The sequence below is a fragment of the Misgurnus anguillicaudatus genome, chromosome 10, assembly GCF_027580225.2.
Source record: "Misgurnus anguillicaudatus chromosome 10, ASM2758022v2, whole genome shotgun sequence".
In the NCBI taxonomy this organism is placed as follows: domain Eukaryota; kingdom Metazoa; phylum Chordata; class Actinopteri; order Cypriniformes; family Cobitidae; genus Misgurnus; species Misgurnus anguillicaudatus.
In genome coordinates this window covers 26,105,393-26,128,849 of record NC_073346.2, presented here as the reverse complement: position 1 = coordinate 26,128,849, position 23,457 = coordinate 26,105,393, and the positions used below count along the sequence as shown (strand labels likewise).

Here is a 23,457-nt window from a genome sequence, read left to right as displayed (position 1 = left end):
ATTGCGGACCATTTTAAACAATAAACTGACACAAAGACATTAATTAGTATCATTTGAAATACAACAACGTTGGAATGGTCCTCTTTCTCCACACTTGTAAGAACTGGGGCGTAGTTTCGATACGTCATCCGTGAGTCCACTTAACGTGATGACGTATCACGTGAGGTCGCGCTGGGCGTCACAGAACCGGAGGAAGATGAGTTGTTTTGGTTTAAAAGTGCATTTGTTTTTCCTGCCAAAAAAGGCAATCGTTTCGCTAGATAAGACCCTTATGCCCCGTTTGGGATCATTTAGAGTCCTTTGAAACTGCAATTTTAAACTACATTAAAACTTTTTAGTATTGGGGTCCATGAAAGTCCATAAAATGAGAAAAATCCTGTAATGTTTTCCTCAAAAAACATAATTTCTTCTCGACTGAACAAAGAAAGACAGACATTTTGGATGACATATGGTGAGTAAATTATCTGGATTTTTTTTAAGAAAATTGACTATTCCTTGCATGGCTGAAATAATGACTTGCGCAACTTTGAGTTTGTGTTAGAGGTCTAAATGTGACCTCTCTGATCATAGGTCACTGTTGGTGTGTTGATGAGGAGGGTAGATACATCACAGACTCACTGACTTATCGTTCTACATCTCCTCAGCAGTGTAAGAAAGTCTGATCTTTTGTTGAACTACACTAGCTAAATATATAATGTTATGTAATTACATTGCAGCTGTTACAGGCTGGATTTTGGCAATGATTTTGGTTGTTTTGTATTGATTTATATCCTCCAGGCCAAACGACATGCCAGAGGCTCCAGAGTCACTTCCTGCTCTCTGATTGGACACAGACCGGCTCTAATAACACGTACACATACAGTCCATCATGTGATGAGGTGAGCCTTTGCTTTGGGTTTGTTTGGTTTTAACCATTGGAGATGATTCAAACATGTGTCATTATATAAACAAATTCTATGTGTGCATCTGTAGGACGGTGAGTTTTCAGTACTCCAGAAGTCCAGTGCAGGCTGTTCACTGGGGTTGTGTGTGAACCCCACAACTGGACAAATAATCCAACCTGCCACTTCAAGTCCATCTGGAGGCCTGCAATGTAATGTCTGCATTCATCTTTCCATACATTGCGATTATCTATAGGCTGCACATGGTTAGAGTGTTAGTTCAACCAAAAATGAAAACTTGCTGGTAATTTACTCAACCTCGGGTCATCCGAGATGTATAGGTGACAATGTTTTTCTATAGTAGGAGGGTAAAGATTTTTGCGATTAATACAAAGAAAATTCAGACTTTCTATGTCTGCGAAAGTCACATACAGGTGACAAAAGTAATTTTTGTGGCTCTTGATGATATATTGGCGCCTTATGAAGTGCCTTATTATGCACAGATTGCATGATGCTATGGATTACTGGTGATAAAAGTACAAGACCTCAATATTTTTCGCTTCATGAGATCTCAGTATATTCCCAAGAGCCACAAGGATTAATTGTGTGTCGCCTGTATATGCTTGTTGGAATTACTGGCACTGGATGAAATATCTTCTTTACTGTTTTACTGAAGGAATGTCACCTTGGATGTCCTAAAGATCAAAAAATCAAGAGGAAGTTTTATTTTTAAGTCAACTTACCCTTTACATTCCATTAAGCTGTTAAAGATTTATCTGATTTGTGACCCTGGACCACAAAATCAGTCATAAGGGTCAATTTTGTTAAATTGAGATTTATACATCATCTGAATAAATAAATAAGTTTTACATTGATGTATGGTTTGTTAGTATAGGACATATTTGGCAGAGATACAACTATTTGAAAAACTATTTGAGACAACTATCTTGAAAAATTTGCCTTTAAAGTTGAAGTCCTTAGCACTGCATCCGCTCACAAAAAATGAAATTTTAATATATTTGATATTTAATATATTTATATTTTTTGCAATAAAGAAAAATCAATAATTTTTACCCATACAATGTATTTTTGGCTATTGCTGCAAACATACCCATGCTACTTAAAGGTGCAGTGTGTCATTTTTAAAAGGATCTCTTGATAGAAATGCAAAATAATATACAAAACTATATTATCAGGGGTGTATAAAGACCTTTTTATAATGAACCGTTATGTTTTTATTATTTTAGAATGAGACGTTTTTATCTAAATACACAGAGGGTCCCCTTACGTGGAAGTTGCCGTTTTATGTTTCTACAGAAGCCCTTAATGGACAAACTTTTTTTACTGAGTTGTCTTCGTCGATGACATTTTTTGGTGGTGGCTACCGTAGCTTCTCTAAAGTGAGCGAAGAGCCATTGGTTGCAATTTGCAACCTCACCACTAGATGCCGCTAAAATGTACACACTGCACCTTTAAGACATGTTTTATGGTTCAGGGTCACATTTATTCCAATATGGATTTAGAAAAGTACTTTTCTACCTATTGGAGCTCATGCTGCTTGGCCACATCTTTCAAGTTTCTGTGCAAGTGTTTGAATACTTTTTGTTATAGGTCCAGGTTGGTGCTCTCTTCAAAAGACGCTAGCATTGCAAAGAGATGCTGGATTGGGTTATGAGCCTCAATGTGAGCAGGACGGACAGCACTTCTCTCCCCTGCAGTGTGACCTGTCCGACTGTAGGTGTGTATCGGAAAGTGGAAAGGAGCTTCCAGCCACACGCACCCCCAGGAGCACAGGCCGAACACCAGCCTGTGACGGTAAGCGAATCAACCCAAGCTCAAACAGTCATTTCTGTATAATTCCTGTACAAACCTGATCCTACAGAACTGTATGTAGTTTATTTCCACCTGTCTACTGTATAATAAAGCACATACTGCCATGCTGCCATCCATAGGAGAATGAAAGTCATACAGGTTTGGAAAAACAACTATCAAAAACTATCCAATGTGCTTTAAATGGACACTCCACTTTTTTTGAAAATATGCTCATTTCCAGCTCCCCTAGAGTTAAACATTTGATTCTTACCGGTTTGGAATCCATTCAGCTGATCTCTGGGTCTGGCGCCACCACTTTTAGCATAGCTTAGCACAATCCATTGAATCTGATTAGACCATTAGCATCGCGCTTAAAAATAACCAAAGAGTCTCGATATTTTTCCTTTTTAAAACTTGACTCTTCTGTAGTTACATCTTGTACTAACAGATGTGGCACAACAAATTATACTCCCTTATTTGTGTATAGTCCCCGTGTGCCCCCTACCATTCGGAGACATTTCCCATGGTGCCGTTCTGTGCGGCACTGAAGGCGTCGCAGGACAGCAGAGACAGCGCTGTGAACTCTTCTGTGACCAAGGTTACGTCACTGCCCTTCCAGACACCAACTTCCTATGTGATCCTCAAACAAAGATCTGGATGGATGACGCACCGCTGTCTGCCTGCCAAAGTAAATACACATAGTCGCAAGCCTTTTATCCCCTTCAGCTGTAAAAAGCAAGCAATACAGTGTAATGTTAATACAGATTTACATTCGTTTTTTTTCTTTTTTAACTTTGTAAAATGTTAAATCACTGAGTGATTGTGTGTGTATGTGTTTGTTGTTTATTAGGACCTCAGCCATTACAGACAGTGCAAGTGAATATACAGCTGCAAGCGAACTTGGCTGAGGGTCAGAGGAGCTGCAACATGCAAAACACTGAGTTACAGACTGCTTTACTTCGTGATATGAGAGCTGCAGGTCTCTGCAGCCTGCAGGTACAATACACATCTTATAAAGTACACTACAGCACAGAGGCAGCTAGCCAAGAGACTCACAAAAACATAATGCAAAAATATACTACAGATTAATGTACACAGCATTGTACAGTACAGGTGTTACTAACTAAAAGGTGGAATGAGACACAAATATAAACTTTTGCTAGCTTTAATTGTCTAAATGTCTTATTCGTTCAGTTTGTGTATGTTTGTTTTATTTGTATATTAATTTATGTGTCTGAATATGTGTTAGGTGACCTCCTCTGATCAGATCAGATCTGTTGCAGTGTGTGATGAGTCATCTGTGTCTCTTGAGTGTATGAATGACAAGCAGGTCACTGTACGCATCACCTTTAGGACCCGCCTCTCTGACCTGCCAATGCAATCCCTGCCTGATCTACATGACATTGGTGAGAGCAGCATTTAGGAAGTTATTAGAGACGTTTTGCACGTGAAATATGTTGTGTATTTTTTTAATTAAATAAATTAAATTATATTAAATAAATCCATTAGTGGTGGGCAACGATTAATTGCGATTAATTGTATAGAAAGTGTGACTTTTTGCATAATATTTGTGTTTTGTGTGTAATTTTTATGTTTATTTAAACACAATACATTTCAGAAATGTTATTTATATAGAATATAGATATATATAGAATATATAAAAATATAAATAAATATATATACAGATGTAAATGTTTGTGTATTTACCGTATTTTTCGGTCTATAAGCAAAGTTTTTTTTTCATAACTTGGCTGGTGCTTCGTCTTACAGTCAGGTGCACCTTGTAAGTCATTATGAATTAATTTTGACATTTATGAGGCAAGAGACAACATTACCGTCTACAGTCGCGAGAGTCCACTATATGCTGCCCCTGTATTTATATAATTCAATGGATTCAGTAATGTGGAATGACGAGTTTGCGATTCTTACGCTAGTTGGCTTGTTCGGTTAATTTAGCCTATTCAACCTTCCAGGTAAGTTCTGTATGCTATGGTTTATCGTTTAAAAAACTGATAATATTACTTTAACGTACAGACATCTATTCAGCCTACTGTTCTGTCTGCTATTGTTTAGTTGATTAACTTTCCTTTCCAGATTAAATGTCTGTTCTTCGGCTTGGATTTTGTGAAATAATTTGCTAAATAAACGTGACGCATAGTCCACTGTGACTTATTGTTATGTTATGTTATTTAGTCTTAATGACGCGTTTTTGAATAATGCGGCTTATACTCCGGTGCGGCTTATAGTCCGGAAAGTATGGTGTGTGTGTGTGTATGTATATATATATAATAATATAATAATTGCACACACACACTTTTATATAATGCAAAAATTTACTTTTATTTGTATGCGATTAATCGCGATTAATTGTTTCCCACCACAAATTTTTAATGTGGTCTCATATCTGATTGATGCCCACTGTCAATCCATACATGTTTGTTTTCCAGACATGGCACTTGGTGAGGAGAGGTTGTTAAATGGTGTTAAGGAATTAATCAAAAGAGAATCATACCGATCTGTACTCCTCTATGACGGCTCTCTAACTGTCTCCAGTCCACCCTTGTTTGGCTGCATGCCTGGCTATATGCAGCTCCCACAATCCACTGGGTGTGGTATGTTGGCTTCTGTACCCTCTGCTTTTTATAATGGCAGACTGTCCTCTGGATTATAAAGCAAAATGATTTTACTTGCTTTTCTGAATAATGACCTGTAAAGTTTGCTATAGCTGATGCATCTTTTTAGTTTTTCCCACATGTGAAATACTGCATAAAGCAACATTATTTTGTGTAACCCGCTTGCTCTGTCTTTCTCTCTTTTTCTTTCACTTTCACTCTTCCACACACACAGTTTTGTGTCCAGCTGGTTCATTCTCTAGTGATGGTGTATGTTCTCCATGTCCCCGTGACACATTCCAGGCAGACGAAGGACAGATCTTCTGCACTTCCTGCCCTACCGGGACCTCCACTGTTGCCCAGGGAGCCTTCAGTGCTTCTCACTGTGAGTAAAGACCGTTTATAAAAACACAAACAGGCTTTTAAATAGGTAAAATTGCACATTAAGCAAGGTTTTAATTTGTGAAAGAGATCTTGCATCAACTTAAAAAAAGTGTGTAGATGGTTTTGGTTTTTAATTAATAATACAGTTCTAATAAAGCCTGGTCTAACTATAGATTACAGACCTCTGAAGCTTGGCAGTTTTATTTACTTTTTAAACATGATGAAACTTAAACTTAAAGACGTGCTTAAATTGGAATATATAATTTGTAAAAACTTGAAGTGGACACAGTTCGTATTTTTATTGCAGTTCAACCATGTCTCCCTATAATTTGTAATGCTCTATAATTCTCTTTTTTTTCTCACACTGTTTAAACTAAAGGTCTTACTAAATGCCAGCAGAGTAAACTGCAATGTACAAAGAAAGGTGACTTCCTATTGGCCCAGAAAGACCCACTGTCTGGCAAGTGGTTATGTGTCACTCCACAGGGGGAGGAGCTTTCTTGGACATCTTCTGATGGTACAATTACAGCAGAAGAATGCCAAGGTATGTGCTACATTCATACAGTTGGCAGGTGCTTTTATCCAAAGCAACAGTAACTTCGAGCTTACCAGTATGTGACCCTGCCTGGGAAAGCCTTGAATGGAGGGTGATATAATGCTATCAATACTGTACAAAAATTCCATAGAAATCACATCAATGATTTTGACATTGTAGGAAAAGTGCAACTATTGATTTAAAATGAAGGTAATTAACTCATTCCCCGCCTTCCAGGAAAATTCTCTTCTAAAAATATATAAACATGCAAATATATAAAATAAAAGAACAGACCCTCTGCTTTCAAACAAACAAACAAAACAGGAAAAAAACATTTCATTTTTTTTCTCTGCTTATAAACTCTTAAATATTATTATTATTATTATAATTATATTATTTTTCTTTAAAAAATAAATATTTTTTAGCAAAAAGCTGAAATAATTGCATTTTTGTGAAGAAATTTTGTTGGAGATCAGATTCAGAACGATTATCAAAAAACAAACACAGAGTTTAAAATTAGTAAATAACTTTTTTGCTTCAGTATTTTTATAAATTGGGTATGTGCGCCATCTAGTGCATAATCGCGGTATTACAGATTAACATTAAACCTCATCAGTAACATCAGTTTTTTTTTGCAAATGTTTTCTCTTAATTGACGCGATAACTCAATTGCGGGGAAAGAGTTAGCATTCATTTGTTTGTGTTGATAATATTATTGTATCTCTCTCTCTCTTTAGTTTTCGAGAAGTTTGAGATGGTTTCCACTTTATCCCTGCTGACTTCAGAGAGTGCTGACATTCTAAGCTCTGACTCTTCAACCCAGCCAATGGAAAATGAGATTAGGAAATGTGTGCTTGGTGAGCTACACTATTGATATTGTTTTTGTACACCTGCACTTGAATCGTGTGAATTGGTATCTCATGACAGGAATAAAGATGATCAATATTGTCTCTGTTAGACTGTGCTCAGAAGGACTCGTGTCAACATGTGGCCATTTTTAAGGAAGAAGAGAAAACACACTGCACGCTCTACAGCACAAGTGCAGACAATACTGAATGCAAGACCTCTGAACAAGTATGACCAATAATCACATACACTTTGCCCACATTGAATTGCTTTTTCAATGCAGTGTAGTGTCAAGTTCCTTAAACTAAAATCCATTAAAGGGATAGTTCGGCCAAAAATGATATTAAACCCATGATTTACTCACCCCCAAGCTGTCCATCGTTTTTCAGACAAACACATTTTTGGATATTTTAGAAAATGTTTTAGATCTTTCAGTTGATTAAATGTAAAGTTACAGGGTCCACGACCTTCAAGTCCAAAAAAAGTGCGTCCATCCTTCACAAAATAAATCCAAACCGCTCCAAGATGATAAACAAAGGTCTTCTGAGGGTAATCCGCTCGGTTTTGTTGTAGAAATAACCATATTTAAAACTTTATAAACTAAAATAACTACCTTACGGTAGCGCCGCCATCTTGGTCGCGTCCGCATTCAGGATGAGTGCTTACGCAGCCTACGGAGGCTACTCTGCTGCTGCTCTGTGCCCCCGCCCTCCGAATTTGTCATACGTCACTAAGAAAAGTGCGTACACTACGCTAATACTCTCTCCTGAATACAGAGGAGTCCAAGATGGCGGCGCTACCGGAAGGTAGCTATTTTGGTTTATAAAGTCCCAAATATGGATATTTCTACAACAACACCGCGCGGACCACCCTCAGAAGACCCCTATCCATCATCCTGGAGCCGCTTGGATTTATTTTGTGAAGAATGGACGCACACCTTTAGGACTTCAAGGTCGTGGACCCCGCAACTTCACATCTAATCAACTGAAAGATCCAAAACATTTTCCAAAATATCTGAAAATGTGTTTGTCTGAAAACGATGAACATATGCAACTCGGACAGCTTGGGGGTGAGTAAATCATGGGTTTAATATCATTTTTGGCCGAACTATCCCTTTAACTTAGCCTCTGTAATCAAGCAGGAAACAGGTGCACTATTGAGTTCCATAGTAGGATAAAATACTACTATGGAAGTGAATGGTGATCAAAAACCATTTGGTGACAAACATTTGGTCAATTTATCTTGCTTTGTTTTCAGCAGTAATAAACTCATACAAATGTACAACTCATACGATTTGTAACAACTTGATCATCAACAATGATGACAGAATGTTTGGTTTTGGGTGAACTATCCATTGAAATTAGACAAATAACTAAAATATTTTACTGTTTCCCTACAAATCTTTGGCCAAAAAATGTAATATTCAACTGCATAAAACCCAAGATTTTTGGTTCCTAACCCAATGTCAACACTGAGTTGAACTAAGTTGGACCATTCTCTGAGTTATAGTGTTTGTGCTGGGCCACCTGCTGGAAAACTGGGGCATTAATCATGTCACTATAATTTCAATTTTCTGGCATTGGGAATTTTTTTTCTCTTAGTGGCCCTCAAATTTTTATTTCCAAATGTGACAAATTTATTGCAAAAAAGTGGTTTATTGGCATTGCAGAGCAAAGGGTTTCTGGGAAATGATGGCGCTGAAACATTCCAGGCTCTCAGCTGCGCTGTGAAAATAAAAGGAGGAGATGAACCTAATCTGATGGTACTGAGAAAGAAAGGTAAGCTCATGTGCTGTTTTATCACACATGTTCCCCTGGTGAACAGCCACTTTGGTCCTGAGTTGCAAAACACACATATCACAGCAAAACACGCTCATATACGCATAAACACGTTTACGTGTCGATCCAGCTTGATTCAATCAGAACTTGGAACGAGTTAGCTTGATAACTATAAGCAAATGCTTGAATGCTTAAGCCTATAATTAGGATACAATATCACAATGAACTGTAGTTGCAATGAGAGGTTAACGAGTGATTATTTTAACATAGCGGTCTGTGTTTGTAGCGAAAGGAATAAATTAGATTGTCATAAAAACATTCCTTAGGCTTGTTCTGTTTTGAGATCAAATATTTATCCATGTGAAATAAACGACTTTGTACTCTGAAACTCCTCTCAGAAACTATGGGAGCGCAGTCTCAGTTTCTAGTTATTTTTGGCAACTCGGAAGCATTTAGATGCACTTGTGTTTCTTGGCCAAGTGCTAAAGAGTATCTGTTCTTCTTTCTCTCGTTCTTATAAACTCAGCACCCTTTGTTCTTCACCTAAAGGTCATGAATTCAGCACAGCAGGAAAGAAGAGCTTTGAGAGACTGAGTTTCCGTAAGAGCAGTTCTGGAGTGTATCGCACGCTGGTGTTTGATGCGAGCAGGACCGCTCTGGCTGATGTCCACCGCTTCTGCGTCAACTCCTGCAGCCGTGAGAACTGCTGTGATGGATTCATCCTTAACCAGAATGTCCTCAGTGGAGGTCAGAGTCAATCCCACTCATTATATGTAGATCTCTAACATCCAAATAGGGGTGATGGAGTCCAAGTTAATATTTGACTTTGAATTTCTGTTTAGGCACATGTGCTAAAATACAGAATACTTAAAGGAACAGTATGTAAGAAATTTATATCAATTAATCATAAAATGGATCTGATATGTCACTAGGCATTAAGAAATCATTTTCATTTCAAATACATTTATCACTGACAACAGTGGTCTGGCCAGGATATTGTCATTTAAAAAGTGGAGTTGCAGCCCTCAACTGATGTTTATGTTGTCATTTTGTGTATTGGCCACCAGTTGTGTGATTGCAATACCAGTTTTAGCCACAAGTTTTGTGATTGCAATACCAGTTTTGGACACAATCCTACATACTATTCCTTTAACGTTATTAGGCAAGATTAGGATTATTACAAACACATGTTGATCTGCCATTGTGTAATGTTGTCACATTATATGGGGCAAGTTGTCACAATTGAACCTGACATTATACCACCTGTTACAGGCATTTTAACCAAATGTAAACCATTAACCCTTATGTGTTGTTAGGGATGTTTTCATCCACTAGGGGTTTTTGTTTGTTTTTATTTGGCCACAACTTTCTCTGTTTCAGCAAATGGAATGATTTTTGGTGACAAATCTTATATTTACACATATTTTGAGAAAATGCTTTAAAACTCATTAATACACTTTGGGCAAATTGAATACCCTTTCGTGTTGTTCGTGGATGAAAACATCCACTAAATTAAACGGCTGTAAAAATGTATAACTTTTTTTTTGCATAAATCTGTTAATCAACCTCAGTACTGATCAAAATTACCAATCTTAACAAAAATTCTATGATTTTAACTCTTTAATTGCCAAATTCATAAGTGATGTCACTGATTTGGGGAAAAACACACAAAATGACAGATTTTCAATATAAAAAGTGAATGTGGACTGGATTTTTTTTACCTTTTCACTGTCTTGGGCATGTCAAAGATTAGTAAAAGCATTGGCTTTGATGCATTTTTAGTTTTTGTGCAGCATCAGTTTTTTTTCTCTTTCACACACACACGCACGCACCCACACACATTAGTATGCGTTTGTTATGGAGTTATACTCCATATAACTCAATGTACAAGCCAAAAATTAAGCTCTGTTTTTGCACAGGCCTACTAATGGGGTTAATAGTGCCACATGGTGATCAAGAATTAAAATGCAATACAATACAAATTTTACCTCTTTGTAAAAGAAAAAAACACACACAATCAAGAATGCATGATAAAAAGGTGTCATGGCTCTGCTTTTAAAAAATGTCGTTATAATGAAAGTCAGTGTGGCAAAAACAGCCACGAACAATAAATAGAGGAAGAAAAAAAATAAATTTTGATGCTGCACAAAAACTAAAAATGCATCAAAGCCAATGGTTTTACTAATCTTTGACATCCCTACTGAAAAATCCAGTTAAGACCAGCTCCCAGCTTGGTTTTAGCTGGTATTGCTGGTGTAGCAAGCTGGTTTAGCTGTGTTTTGATCAGTTTTTTAGCTGGTCTAGCTGGACTTTGCTGGTCAGGCTGGAAGACCAGCAGACCCACCAGTTTAACCAGCTTTGCCGGGCTGGGAGGACCAGCTTGGACCAGCTACTGCCACGTTAAACCAGCTGGGACCAGCTACCAGCTTATGCTGGTCTTTGCTGGATTTTTCAGTAGGGATGCCCTGAACTGTAATTAAAAAAAGTGTCCACAATTACTTTTTATATTAAGAATCTGTCATTTTGTGTGTTTTTTCCCAAAATCAGTGACATCACTTATGAACTTGGCAATTAAAGAGTTAAAATCATAGAGTTTTTGTCAGTACTGAGGTTCATTAAAAGATTTATGCAAAAAAATATTCATCTGATACACTTTTACAGCCGTTTAATTTAGTGGATGTTTTCATCCACGAACAACATGAAAGGTAGTAAATTTGAACAATGCACAAGGGTTAAACGATTATAATCCACAAAATACACCTGTCCAAATCTCTTGACCTGACATTTAGGTCTATTTTATTTAAAAAAAAAAAAAAAACACTTGTCCTGTACAGGCTCTATAATGTGTGGACTCCTGAGCTCTCCTTCGGTGCTGCAGTGTGACGATAAAGACTGGGACATGAGCGGCACGGCGTCCTCCAATCGTGTCTGTGGTGCTGGTGTCCAATACAACAAACAGCAGAAGCGTTTCACTTTCAGCTTCGGAGGACAGAACTTCACCATTAGTATGAGTACATGCACACGCACATAGATAGTGTATAAACTATAAAAGCTTTTAAGTTGCTGTTTTTTAATTGATTTAGCACACGATTGTGTCATGTTAAAGAACAGTTTTCAATTTTATTTGACTGCAGCTGATGCAGCAATACCAACGTCCAGCAAAAACAAAACCGGTTACCAGGAAACTCTCATCAGCTTCCAAAGAGTCTATCTGTGGAGAGGTATTCATATATTTAGCATTGATCAGCCCTTTGTTAATATCCTCCATACTACATTTGTATATAATACCTTTTGACTTTATTCAAGATTCAAGAATTTATTGTCTAATGTACAGAAAACAATCTGTTGCACTATTACAATGAAATTCTGAAAAATATGAAAATGAGGACACAAACAACAAAAGTACACAATATTAAATTAGTCAATTGGAAATTTACTGGTACAGGTGTGTGCGTATATACGCGTGAATGTACAGTGTAGAAATGTAAGCATACAATATATACATTGTATGAATGTAAACATGATTAGAATTAGCAGACAGTATATACATACATATGCTTACATGTAAAAGAGATACATACTTTTAAAGATATATGCATTTATACTGTATATTAATAATGTATATATAACTTATTAATATATGCTTATAACATGTATGTACTGTACACTTGTGTATTGTATAGTATATGTACACAGTAAAAATGGTTGCTTTCCTTAAAGTTTTATTAGATACTGGGCTGTGCAAGTCATTTCAAGTTAATATTTTACATTTTGAGTTGCTATCATTTTCACAGACAATGCTTAAGGCTAGTCCTAGACTAAAACATCTGTCTTAACTGAAAATAACTTTCACTGACAGATCTTAAAATAAGCCAGTGCCATTAATTTATCTTAAAGGCGGGGTGCATGATCTCTGAAAGCCAATGTTGATATTTGAAATAACATAAACAAACACGCCCCTACCCCAACAGAATCTGGACCTTCTTTTTGATAGACCCACCCCACACATACGCAACCCAGGCAACGATGTCGGTTAATTGACATGCCGCTAACTGCTGATTGGCTACAAGTGTGTTTTGGTACTTGGCCGTACTCCCTTTTCCAAAGTGTTTTTCAAAAAAGCATCCACCCCACCTTTAAGATATACATCAGTAACATATTTTTTAAGGCATGTTTCTGAAAGATGCTTAAACTTCTTAATTTAACTAAGACCTAGTCCTGGCTTTAGCTTATATAAGCCTTGTCTGTGAAACCAATCCTTAATTCCTTAACTGAATCTGTTAAAAAGTAAAGTAACATAAAATATGTTTATAAGCCGTATTGATTACATCATTTATCGTAGTGTACATGTGTATGTGTAACCTGTAGTCAGTAGGATAATAAAAAAAAGTAAAACTGAAATCAAGCGTACATTCATCTTGAGTGATATAAATCAGCCTAACACTTAAAATATGTGTTTTCAGAGTCCGATATGAGCACGCGTCCAAAAAGTCCCTCTCCTTGCAGTGGATCCACTTTATTAGATGATTCTAGAATTCAACTTTCTGGTACGGCTGAGTAAGATGCACCCAACCCCTAACATTTTATATTTTTCATAATCTTACCACTTATCTATTTTTTGGTGGTTTCTGCTCATTTTCCCCTTCAGATTCAGTCAAAGAAGCTTTTGATGCTCTGGAGAGCGGTGATGTCAAAGTCGATACAGATAAGGAGCTTCCTAGCCAGCTTTATTGGATCTTCAAACATCAATACACCTTCCAGGAGGCTCAGTTGTGGTGTCTAAAACGTAAGATAGACACAATGCTGAAAATGCTAATATATGTTATAGCCAGTGCCGACTTCATATACCTGTATATACCCTGCACCTCACCACTGGTTATAGCTTAATCAGTGTCTGTGCTTGAAAATGTGCTTTATGAATATGAAAAAAATTTGTGTTTCAGGATGCGAGGAAGAAGAACTGTGCCACGTATCTGACCTCAGAGATGAAGACCCCTTGTATTTCGAGTGTGTGTTGTATCCGGACACGCGCGTGTGCGGGGCGTATGACAAACCTCTTAGGCAGGCATGCAGTCTAGTGCTGGCACGGAGCCCTGAACATACACACCAGAAGAAAAGTGAGTCACATACACACAGATCATTGCTTGAGAAAGACAGCTTTTGCCTCACATTGTATATCACATTACGTATTTTGTCAGACAGTTATATTTAAACAGTATATTATTCAATATAATACATATGTTCATATTTTCAGGATTGCTGGTATGTTTATACAGACTTTCCACTGTGATTATACAGATGGCATTTGCATTGCCTTATGGAGGGGTTAGTGCTGTGGTCTTCGCAATCGAGTCTTTCTGTCATAGATTTTGTTTGTTAATTATTTTTGGCATATGCTTTAATCCAAAATGATTTTCAGTGCATTCCATCTATACAGTTTTTTAATAAGTGTATTCTCTGGCGATCAAGCCCATGACCTTTGCAATGCTAACAAAATGCTCTGCCAATTAAGCAATAGGAACACAAAAATGGAGCTGAACCCGAGATGTCACTGGGGTGAAACCCTTTCAAAAATTACACCTTTGTAGCTAAAGAGTTCATAATTGTACCTTAGATGAACATATTGGTAAGCGTGTATAATAGTACCTCAAAGTTACATACTGGTAACAAATACATATCTATACCTAATTGTATATATTAAGGCATTTTCAATGTACTGCCCCAGTGACAGCTATAGGGACCTTTTTTTGGCTATTTTTTACTTGTTATTTTTTTATATTAAATAAATGTTTTTTTTAAGTAGTTTTTTGGGAAACAAATTAATCTGATGTAATAATAATGTGTTCCATTCTGAATGCTGGTCGTGATATGCATTATCTAAAATTAACTCTCTCCTCTGCCATGCCAAGATCATGAGCCATAATGTATCATAATAGTGACCATACGTTGTTCACATTACACAATTGAGCTTGCGGTTGGAACTGAGTTTGCCCCTTCGGTAATTCAGACATTTCAGTGAGTCGAAATGGCAAAACTTTTCGTCATCCATGTGGTGTGCAGACAGCAATGAGCTCATCTAGTCTGCGGTGTATGAAAGTGAAGACTAATCCATCTAATCTAACATGATTTTCTTTAGTACCAGCTGACATCAACAGACTTAAGTTTCTTCATTTAAGGCTGGTTTGTACTTTAAATAATCTCTGACAGAATTGGCTATTACATGCAAAATGTACAGGAATTAGAATTGCCTATAACTGAAAGTTGGTTGCACGAGTAGAAGTCTTCATATTTTATAGTCATTCATATTTTTGCGTTAGAGGATTATCATGCAAATACTATGCAAACCTTTAATTTGATTTTCACTTTAAGGTGCTATGGTTTGCCAGTGATGGATCTTTTTTAGGTTAGAGATATTAAATATGGAATTTATTCAGAGTTTAGTCTGGCTTGACTCATACAGCCATGTTTTTTTATTGGTAGTATGACAGACTTCGTCTTAATTTCAACATCTGCTGTGTTTCTCACATTTTCCATTTAGAATTTTCCTGTAGCTATCAGTCGAGGAATCCTTATGATGACTTTATGGAAAATAAAATGTGGTGGAGACCCTCCATACAATATTATTTTACACATGATGCTCATTTTTAGCCCGTAGATTAGAAATGGAAAGGAGCTGTTACATAAGACTGTAAGCGACCACACAGTTAAATGCTTATTTTGGATGTCTTTCTGAATTCTGCAGAGCTCCAGGATTTAAACCATGTGGAAACACAAGTGTTTTATTCTAACCAGAGTGTACAGATGGAGATTGCTTAAGTCATTCATTTCTCTGACATATACTCTTTATTTGCATAGTATTTTAATGCTTATCGAGTGCCACAATGATGACATATTTTTGTAGGCCGTCCCAGAAGTAAGCAGGACACTGGTTCCCTTGCCAAAAAGCCCATTTATTTTCCCCATAGACTTTCGGATTATCGCAAAAAAATAAGCTCACTGACAGTATAAGACACTTATACGTTTTGTCCAACAAGTTAATCTTCAAAGATTAATACTAGTTCTATGAATTTTGAAGTGGAAGCGTTTATTAGAAATATAAAAAGCCAAATTGTGACTTTGAAATTCATAAATATTGTAATGATGTGTAAAGATTAACTTTATGGACATAATGTTTAATATTATTAACTTTTGTTAAACACAGAGCTTATTTTTTGCCATTATCCAAACATCTACTGGAAAAATTGGCTTTTTTATGAGGGAACCATTGTCCCGCTAACTTCCATGTTGGCCTACAAAAATATGTCGTCCCTGTGGTACACTATTACTTGGTTTTTCTTTCATTACATAGACTATTAAGACAATTATAGAATATTTATTTAGCATTTACACTAATTTAATTCATGATAAAGCTCTCTTTGGGTTTGGGACGGTGTCCTAAAGGAAACTAACTGAATATGGATGTATGGATAGATAAATGGATGTATTGAAGTGTTGGATGGATAAATGGATGGATGGTTAATTGGATGGATTGATGTGTTGGATGGATGTATGGATAGATAATGGTTGGTTGGATGGATAGATGGATAGATAATGGTTGGATGGATGGATGGATGAATGGATAGATAATGGTTGGATGGATGGATGGATAGATAGTGGTTGGATGGATGGATGGATGGATAAATGGATGGATGGATAAATGGATGGATTGATGTGTTGGATGGATTGATGGATGAATATATTGATAAATGGATGGATTGATGTGTTGGATGGATTGATGGATGAATAAATGGATGGATGGATTGATGGATGTTTAATTGGATGGATTGATGTGTTGGATGGATAGATAGATAGATAGATAGATAGATAGATAGATAGATAGATAGATAGATAGATAGATTGATTGATTGATGGATGGATGATGGATGGATGGATGGATAGATAAATGGATGGATTGATGGATGGATAATTGGATAAATTGGTGTGTTGGATGGATAGATGGATGGATGGTTAATTAAATGGATTGATGTGTTGGATGGATGATGGATAGATAAATGAATGGATTGATGGATGGTTAATTGGATGGATTGATGTGTTGTATGGATAGATAGATAGATTGATGGATGGATGGATGGATGGATAGATAAATAGATGGATGGTTAAGTGGATGGATTGGTGTGTTGGATGGATAGATGGATGGGTGGTTAATTGGATGGATTGATGTGTTGGATGGATGGATGATGGATAGATAAATGGATGGATTGATGGTTGGTAATTGGATGGATTGATGTGTTGGATGGATGGATAGATAGATGGATGGATGGATGGATGAATAAATGAATGGATAGATGTGTTGGATGGATGGATGGTTAATTGGATGAATTGATGTGTTGGATGGATAGATGGATGGATGGATGGATGGGTGGATGGATGGATTGATGGATGGTGAATTGGATGGATTGATGTGTTGGATGGATGGATGGATGGATAGATAGATAAATGGATGGATTGATAGATGGTTAATTGGATGGATTGATGTGTTGGATGGATGGATATATGGATGGATGGATGGAGAGATAAATGGATGGATTGATGGATGGATGGTTAATTTGATGGATTGATGTGTTGGATGGATAGATAGATGGATGGATAAATGGATGGATTGATGTGTTGGATGGATGGATGGACATGATGGATGGATGGATAAATGGATGGATGGATGGATGGATGGACATGATGGATAGATGGATAGATAGATGGATAAGTTGGATAGATAGATTTGTTGTATAAATATGATAAATGGATGAATTGATGGATGGATATGTTGGATAGATTAATTAATTGGGATATTAGATTGATAGATAGAGATGTTAGATGGATAGATAGATGTTACATGGACAGACAGACAGATAGGTAGATACTGCCATATTTTAATTAGGTCTTTAAAATAACACAATAAGAATATTTAAAATTGAAAATCTGTTGCGTGTGCCTGCAGTAGAATTACAGTCATTTTCATCTGTAACAGGGTCACAGGGATTGTATGTCTCATGGCCTATAAAGTAATCCACAACAAAGGGGGTCGATCCTAAACTGTTAACATGTGGTCTGTCTGCAGTTGGTGATGAAGAGTGGAAAATAATGCTAACTATGTGGAAATCAGCCATAAGGGCTTCTGTCAGTGCTATAAAACCACTTTGCAGTTTTTTAACCAGCTTTCTGTTTTCTTCAAAGAACCTCATAATAAGCAAACACTTTTATTGCCTAATGAGCATGACTTTGAGGTTTCCATCTGACTAAAAAAAATCTGCTCTTTGGAGTGCATTTCTACAGTGCTAGCCTAAATACACTTTACCTCAAGTTCATTTAGAAACATGTCAGAAAGAGAGATCTCTGCTTGTTTTTACTTCGAAAAGCTATCAACAACACTTTTGGTCATGTGTACTCTCTTTATTGGTCTCTTTGTCATTAGCAGTTTCCCTGTCAGGAAGTGTGAAGAGCTTTTACAGTCGTGTCCCATTTCAGAAGATGGTGTCTTACTCTGTACGCAATAGAGTCAGTGTGGCCAGTAAAAGCATCAGTGAAGGGTGAGAGGAAAGTAAGACAATTTTGTCATCTTAGTTTATGTATTTCTCTTGTGATTTATTCTGTGTTTACATTTCTTGAGCAGGTTCTTTGAGTGTGAAAGACGGTGTGATGAAGATCCATGCTGTCGTGGCATAGGTTATGTCAGAGATTCGGGTGTGCCTGGTATGAACCAATACTGTCTGTTTCAATCTATGAACCCACCTTGTTCAGAAACTTAAAAACTAATGTGATTGCTCAGATAACGTGTCTAAACACATTGTTTTCTGTGTCTTGGTTTTGGACAGGTTCAGATGTATTATGTTTGACTTTGAATAGTCTGGGTATACAGACGTGCAGTGAGAATGATGCCACAAACTGGAGGATTCAGGACTGCTCCCCATCCAAAGTGCAGACTAGCGTCCATCCATTCGGCTGGTATGAAAAGCCAGGTGTGTGTGCGCGCTTTAAGTCCAGTTTTGTTAGTAATACACGCTTGTGCTTTTTTAACAATAAAACTCCCACAATAGGATTTTTGATATCCATCATGGATTTTTATCCAAAAGTTTGTTTCATTTCCAAATCGCCTTTACATCCGTCTCTGTAGTGAACCAATGGACAAAGAGTCCCAGTGTGTGTCCAAGATTCAGTCTCAGGTCTCCCTCAAAGAATAGTAAGAGACTCTTTTATTTTTACTGGTTTTTATTTATTATGATTTACATATGTACAGTAAGTCAACAATATGTTTGTACAGGTTGTATCTATAACAGTAAAGTACAATCACAGCTGGTGCTCAAAAACTGTAGTCCAATATAATGTAAATATATTCACCAATGCTAACAGCGCTGGCTATAAGTCATTTATATGCACTATATATACACACATATAATATCTTATATTGCTCAACAGTTGATCTAAACAAGTGGAAGCTGTTGGATTCCTCCTCTGTCCAGGTGGATTCATCTGTGTCGTCTTTTGATGTTGTCCACATCAGCAGAGATATAGCAGAGCAAATTGATAAAGTCAGAGATTGGTGTCTTTCTGGTAAAATCTTTGTTACCTTTTTTTTTTAATATACACAGTTTTCACCGCTGCTATGGTACGTCCACAGTAGCAGCGCCTTTACTTAAATAATAATAGATTTTATGATATTTTTAATAATATTCTTTCAGTATAACAATTTAATTTCATGTTATAGGTTGTGATCTCATGACTCCTTGTCTCTTATAGCCTGTGAGGAGAGTGAGTCCTGTTCGTCTGTGTCTATCAATAATAGCAGAGAGTCAGCCATAAGATGTGTGATGTATCCAGACACACACACCTGCCTTCCTATAACAAGTGGCCAGCGCTGCTCGCTAGTCATCAAAGAGCCTGCGCAATCGGTTTACATCAAGACAGGTGAACTACCCAATATTGTTCTTTGACTTATTATTAGTTCATTATTATTGTCGTCCTAAAATGCTATCTTAATATTTTGGTATATTTTAGGTTCACTGCCAGATTTGACCTCTGTTTCTATTCCTGATCACGGGACACTAATTGGAGAAAGTGAAGTGAAACGTATAACTGGCTTGGATAGCAAGCACGTGAACTACTTCCTGGGTGTGCCTTATGCTCGTCCACCTATTGGAGAGCTCCGCTTCAGCCCTCCGCAACCAGCTGACTGGACCGGCACCTGGAATGCCACGTTTTCCCGGTAAATACGTACTGTGTGATTGCAGGCTTTAAAAGGTATAAATATATGAAGAGTTTGGTTCCAAACAGCAATAAATCCATTTTGACTAATTTGGGAAAGAACGTGTTTTCTATATCAAGAAAGTGACAAGATGAAAACCACAATTTTCTGTTACAAATATTCGCATAGCATCTTTAGGTTATAATAATGTTACAAATTCAAATCCATAATTTGATTTTCAAAGATTTATCATTAAAACTGATTTTTTTTTCAAAATGCTATATAAATCTATTAAATCAATATATAAATGTGCATTCAACTTTGCCATGTTATATTCATTTAGTTGACTAGTGGTTTACACTGATTAAACATTAATGGCATTAATCAAAACACTTACTTTGTCAGAACACTTTCATTGGAGGTCGTTGCTGAACTTTTTTGACAGCGATCAGCTGTATAATGTTTTGGTCCTGCTCGATTTTGGTTGACTTCGAGTAAAATAATGGAAAGTTTTTCATAAGATCCCCTGGTGTCAATGTGTTAGCATGACAGAAGCTTGATGCTGTCGTGTGAGAACAAGCAACAGCCGGCATTTTTTTTGCCCGAGTGCCTCTCACATAAATTATTATATGTTGATGGCTTACGTTTTTCCCCACCACAGAAAACCACCAGAGGTTCATCAATGCCATCAAAATTATTGTTTTGTTTTTGTTTGTTTGTTTATCACGAAGTACAAAGTAGATGAAGAAAACTAGGATTCTGTGTGTATTTTGCGGCGCCATTGTTGATTACGATGCGTGGAATGGTGCGCTGTGATTTGTTGAGTGGATTTATTGCATTCTGCAGAGAAGGAGGACTGGCGTTTATCGCATGTTGGGAAAAAAGGGAGAAAAGATGACAGAATAACACGGCGGATATAAGATTTTGCGTAAAATTATGAATTTACTTTTTAATACTGACCAGATACAATACTGATTTTGGCGGTAACTATTTTTTTTAAATGCTGTTTTGGAACCAAACTATATGTTGTCATAACAAGTCCCTTAGTGAACTATTTACTGTCACTGTTTGAAGTCCGATCAATAAGAGGGCTGATTCATTTGATCACTATCATTTTAGACCCAGCTGTCTCCAGCCTGGTGACACCAGTGACTCTTCCAGTGAAGACTGTTTGTACCTCAATTTGTTTGTTCCCAGTAGTGTGGTAAGAACTCATGACATACACAATAAACTCAAGTTTAATCCCTTATTGCTTTGACAACTTGCTGACCCATATATAAATGACTGATATACTTCTCACTGTTGCATTTATAAAGCTGCTGCTGACTCTGGTAATATGCAATTATTGTTACTGTTGTGCAATTTGTTTTAGCTACAGAGAAAGGATGCATCCGTTCTGGTATTTTTCCATAACTCTGGATCAGATCTCTTAGATGGCTCTTACCTTGCTGCTGTTGGAAACATTATTGTAGTGACAGCCAGTTTCAGAGTGGCTGCTTTTGGCTTTCTTAGTACAGGTACACATGCACACACACACACAAATGTATACACAAACATGCTCGGAATCGACAGTTGTTACTGACTTGTTCTTACTTTGTTGTTTATTTTTATGCAAAAAAACAGAACATATTCTGGACACAAATAAGATTTTACCCTGAAAGGTCATTATGAATATTTTATGGAAAGAAGATAAGAAAACTAATTTTATGATAATCATAAGGTTATCATAATGCATTAGGTTAGAACCAAATGATGGATTGCAAGAACTACATAATTTTTTCCATCAAACAGAATTCCAAAAATGGAATGGAATATGGTTACATAATGTCCATGTGAGAAATTCTGCTCCAAGTCACAGTGGTTGTGAAAATCATCAGGTTGTTTTCCCCATTGCCACTGCTGACAAAATAGGTTTATAGATGGGGCTTTAAAGGAAAACACCACCGCTTTTCAATATTTTACTATGTTCTTACCTTAATTAGACGAATTAATACATACCTATCTTTTTTCAATGCGTGCACTTTTAATCTTTGTACAGCGCCTCGTGAATGTGTTAGCATTTAGCCTAGCTCCATTCATTCCTATGGCTCCAAACAGGGATGAATTTAGAAACCACCAAACACTTCCATGTTTTCCCTATTTAAAGACTGTTACATGAGTAGTTACATGAGTAAGTATGATGGCACAAAATAAAACATTTGTTTGGAGCCATAGGAATAAATAGGGCTTGGCTAAATTCTAACACATTCAAGAAGAGCTGTACAAAGAAAAAAAGTGCACGCATTGAAAAATGATAGGTATGTATAAATTCCTCTAAGTTGAGGTAAGAATATAGTAAAATATTGAAAAACGGTGGTGTTTTCCTTTAAAGCCTCTTTATTTTTTATATATTTACTAGGGATGCATCGAATATTCGGCCACCGAAAATTTTCGGCCAAAAATGGCCCAAAAGATAATAAAAGACTTTTATTATCACCGAAACAATACGGCTGAAATGTTGTGATGACGCAAACAGAAACCGCGACCTGCACGTGCTTTTCTGAAGCAACATGTATGCGGTGTGGATGTATTTAACTGCAAAAAGGTGTTCAAGTTAGCAGCTTTCTATACGCACATACACGCATGCAGTTGAATGTGTCCAGTCCAGACGTGATCATCACAGTGAGTACGCCCTTCAAAGATCAGAAGTCTGTGTAAACTTTAGAGAGAGTCGCGCAAATGTGTCTCGAACTGTAATCCATTAACATACATTTGCCGAATAAAGCAATGAAAAACAACGTAATGTTTTTATGCTGTGCTGTTTGGGATTCGCCCTCAGTCTCTGTGTGCGCGCGCGTTTAAGTGCCCTCAATAGTGCACACACGAGTGAGACGCAAACAAGCGAACGTAAAATCTTTCTATTATTGACAGGGCACATATAAAAAAAATTATCTCCAAAGTATTCTTTTTTCTAATAAAAACATTTGTTTATGTCTTAAGTGTATGTATAGATTACAGTCAGAAACAGTCTCTGCTTATTTAAAGAGACAGTAACCTCAATTAACCTACTTAAGTCTGTGTCATTAATGTTAATCAAACAACCCAAGACAAAGAAAAAAATCACTTCTGTAGCTCTAAATATAATAATATATTTAATTTATACAATAAAGGCAGTGTTATGACTCATTTAATTCGATTTCGGTACCTAATTCTAATGTGAGCCCTTATTAATGTGCAACTTTGTTCTTTTTTATAAATGTTTGCAATTTCTTTATTTGTTATGAGATTTTCCCCACCCCCTTTTTGCTAATCTGAAAAATAATCTGATCCGTGCCTCAAAAACTGTAATGTGATCCGAACCGTAAGTTTTGTTATCCGTCACGCCCCCCTAGTA

The 23,457-nt window shown here is 36.8% G+C and overlaps 1 protein-coding gene across 4 annotated transcripts in view; it reads left to right on the top strand.

Moving 5' to 3' along the window:
* Nucleotides 1-23,457, top strand: part of tg (thyroglobulin) — a 50,167-nt gene that overhangs the window by 9,405 nt on the left and 17,305 nt on the right. Inside the window, exons 13-40 of one of the 4 annotated variants that reach the window (XM_055210372.2) lie at nucleotides 571-648; nucleotides 778-878; nucleotides 973-1,093; nucleotides 2,493-2,696; nucleotides 3,181-3,381; nucleotides 3,544-3,689; nucleotides 3,943-4,099; nucleotides 5,141-5,305; nucleotides 5,541-5,690; nucleotides 6,069-6,233; nucleotides 6,962-7,081; nucleotides 7,183-7,298; nucleotides 8,740-8,848; nucleotides 9,398-9,595; nucleotides 11,683-11,853; nucleotides 11,983-12,069; nucleotides 13,312-13,395; nucleotides 13,497-13,634; nucleotides 13,792-13,965; nucleotides 18,321-18,432; nucleotides 18,516-18,595; nucleotides 18,718-18,861; nucleotides 19,017-19,082; nucleotides 19,319-19,453; nucleotides 19,640-19,807; nucleotides 19,898-20,105; nucleotides 21,204-21,288; nucleotides 21,463-21,601. In XM_055210372.2, coding sequence (XP_055066347.2) covers nucleotides 571-648; nucleotides 778-878; nucleotides 973-1,093; nucleotides 2,493-2,696; nucleotides 3,181-3,381; nucleotides 3,544-3,689; nucleotides 3,943-4,099; nucleotides 5,141-5,305; nucleotides 5,541-5,690; nucleotides 6,069-6,233; nucleotides 6,962-7,081; nucleotides 7,183-7,298; nucleotides 8,740-8,848; nucleotides 9,398-9,595; nucleotides 11,683-11,853; nucleotides 11,983-12,069; nucleotides 13,312-13,395; nucleotides 13,497-13,634; nucleotides 13,792-13,965; nucleotides 18,321-18,432; nucleotides 18,516-18,595; nucleotides 18,718-18,861; nucleotides 19,017-19,082; nucleotides 19,319-19,453; nucleotides 19,640-19,807; nucleotides 19,898-20,105; nucleotides 21,204-21,288; nucleotides 21,463-21,601 — 3,822 coding nt within the window. Of the gene's footprint in view, nucleotides 1-570; nucleotides 649-777; nucleotides 879-972; nucleotides 1,094-2,492; nucleotides 2,697-3,180; nucleotides 3,382-3,543; nucleotides 3,690-3,942; nucleotides 4,100-5,140; nucleotides 5,306-5,540; nucleotides 5,691-6,068; nucleotides 6,234-6,961; nucleotides 7,082-7,182; nucleotides 7,299-8,739; nucleotides 8,849-9,397; nucleotides 9,596-11,682; nucleotides 11,854-11,982; nucleotides 12,070-13,311; nucleotides 13,396-13,496; nucleotides 13,635-13,791; nucleotides 13,966-18,317; nucleotides 18,433-18,515; nucleotides 18,596-18,717; nucleotides 18,862-19,016; nucleotides 19,083-19,318; nucleotides 19,454-19,639; nucleotides 19,808-19,897; nucleotides 20,106-21,203; nucleotides 21,289-21,456; nucleotides 21,602-23,457 lie in introns of all 4 variants that reach the window. The other 3 variants (XM_055210371.2, XM_073872245.1, XM_055210370.2) reach the window with 3 other exon arrangements.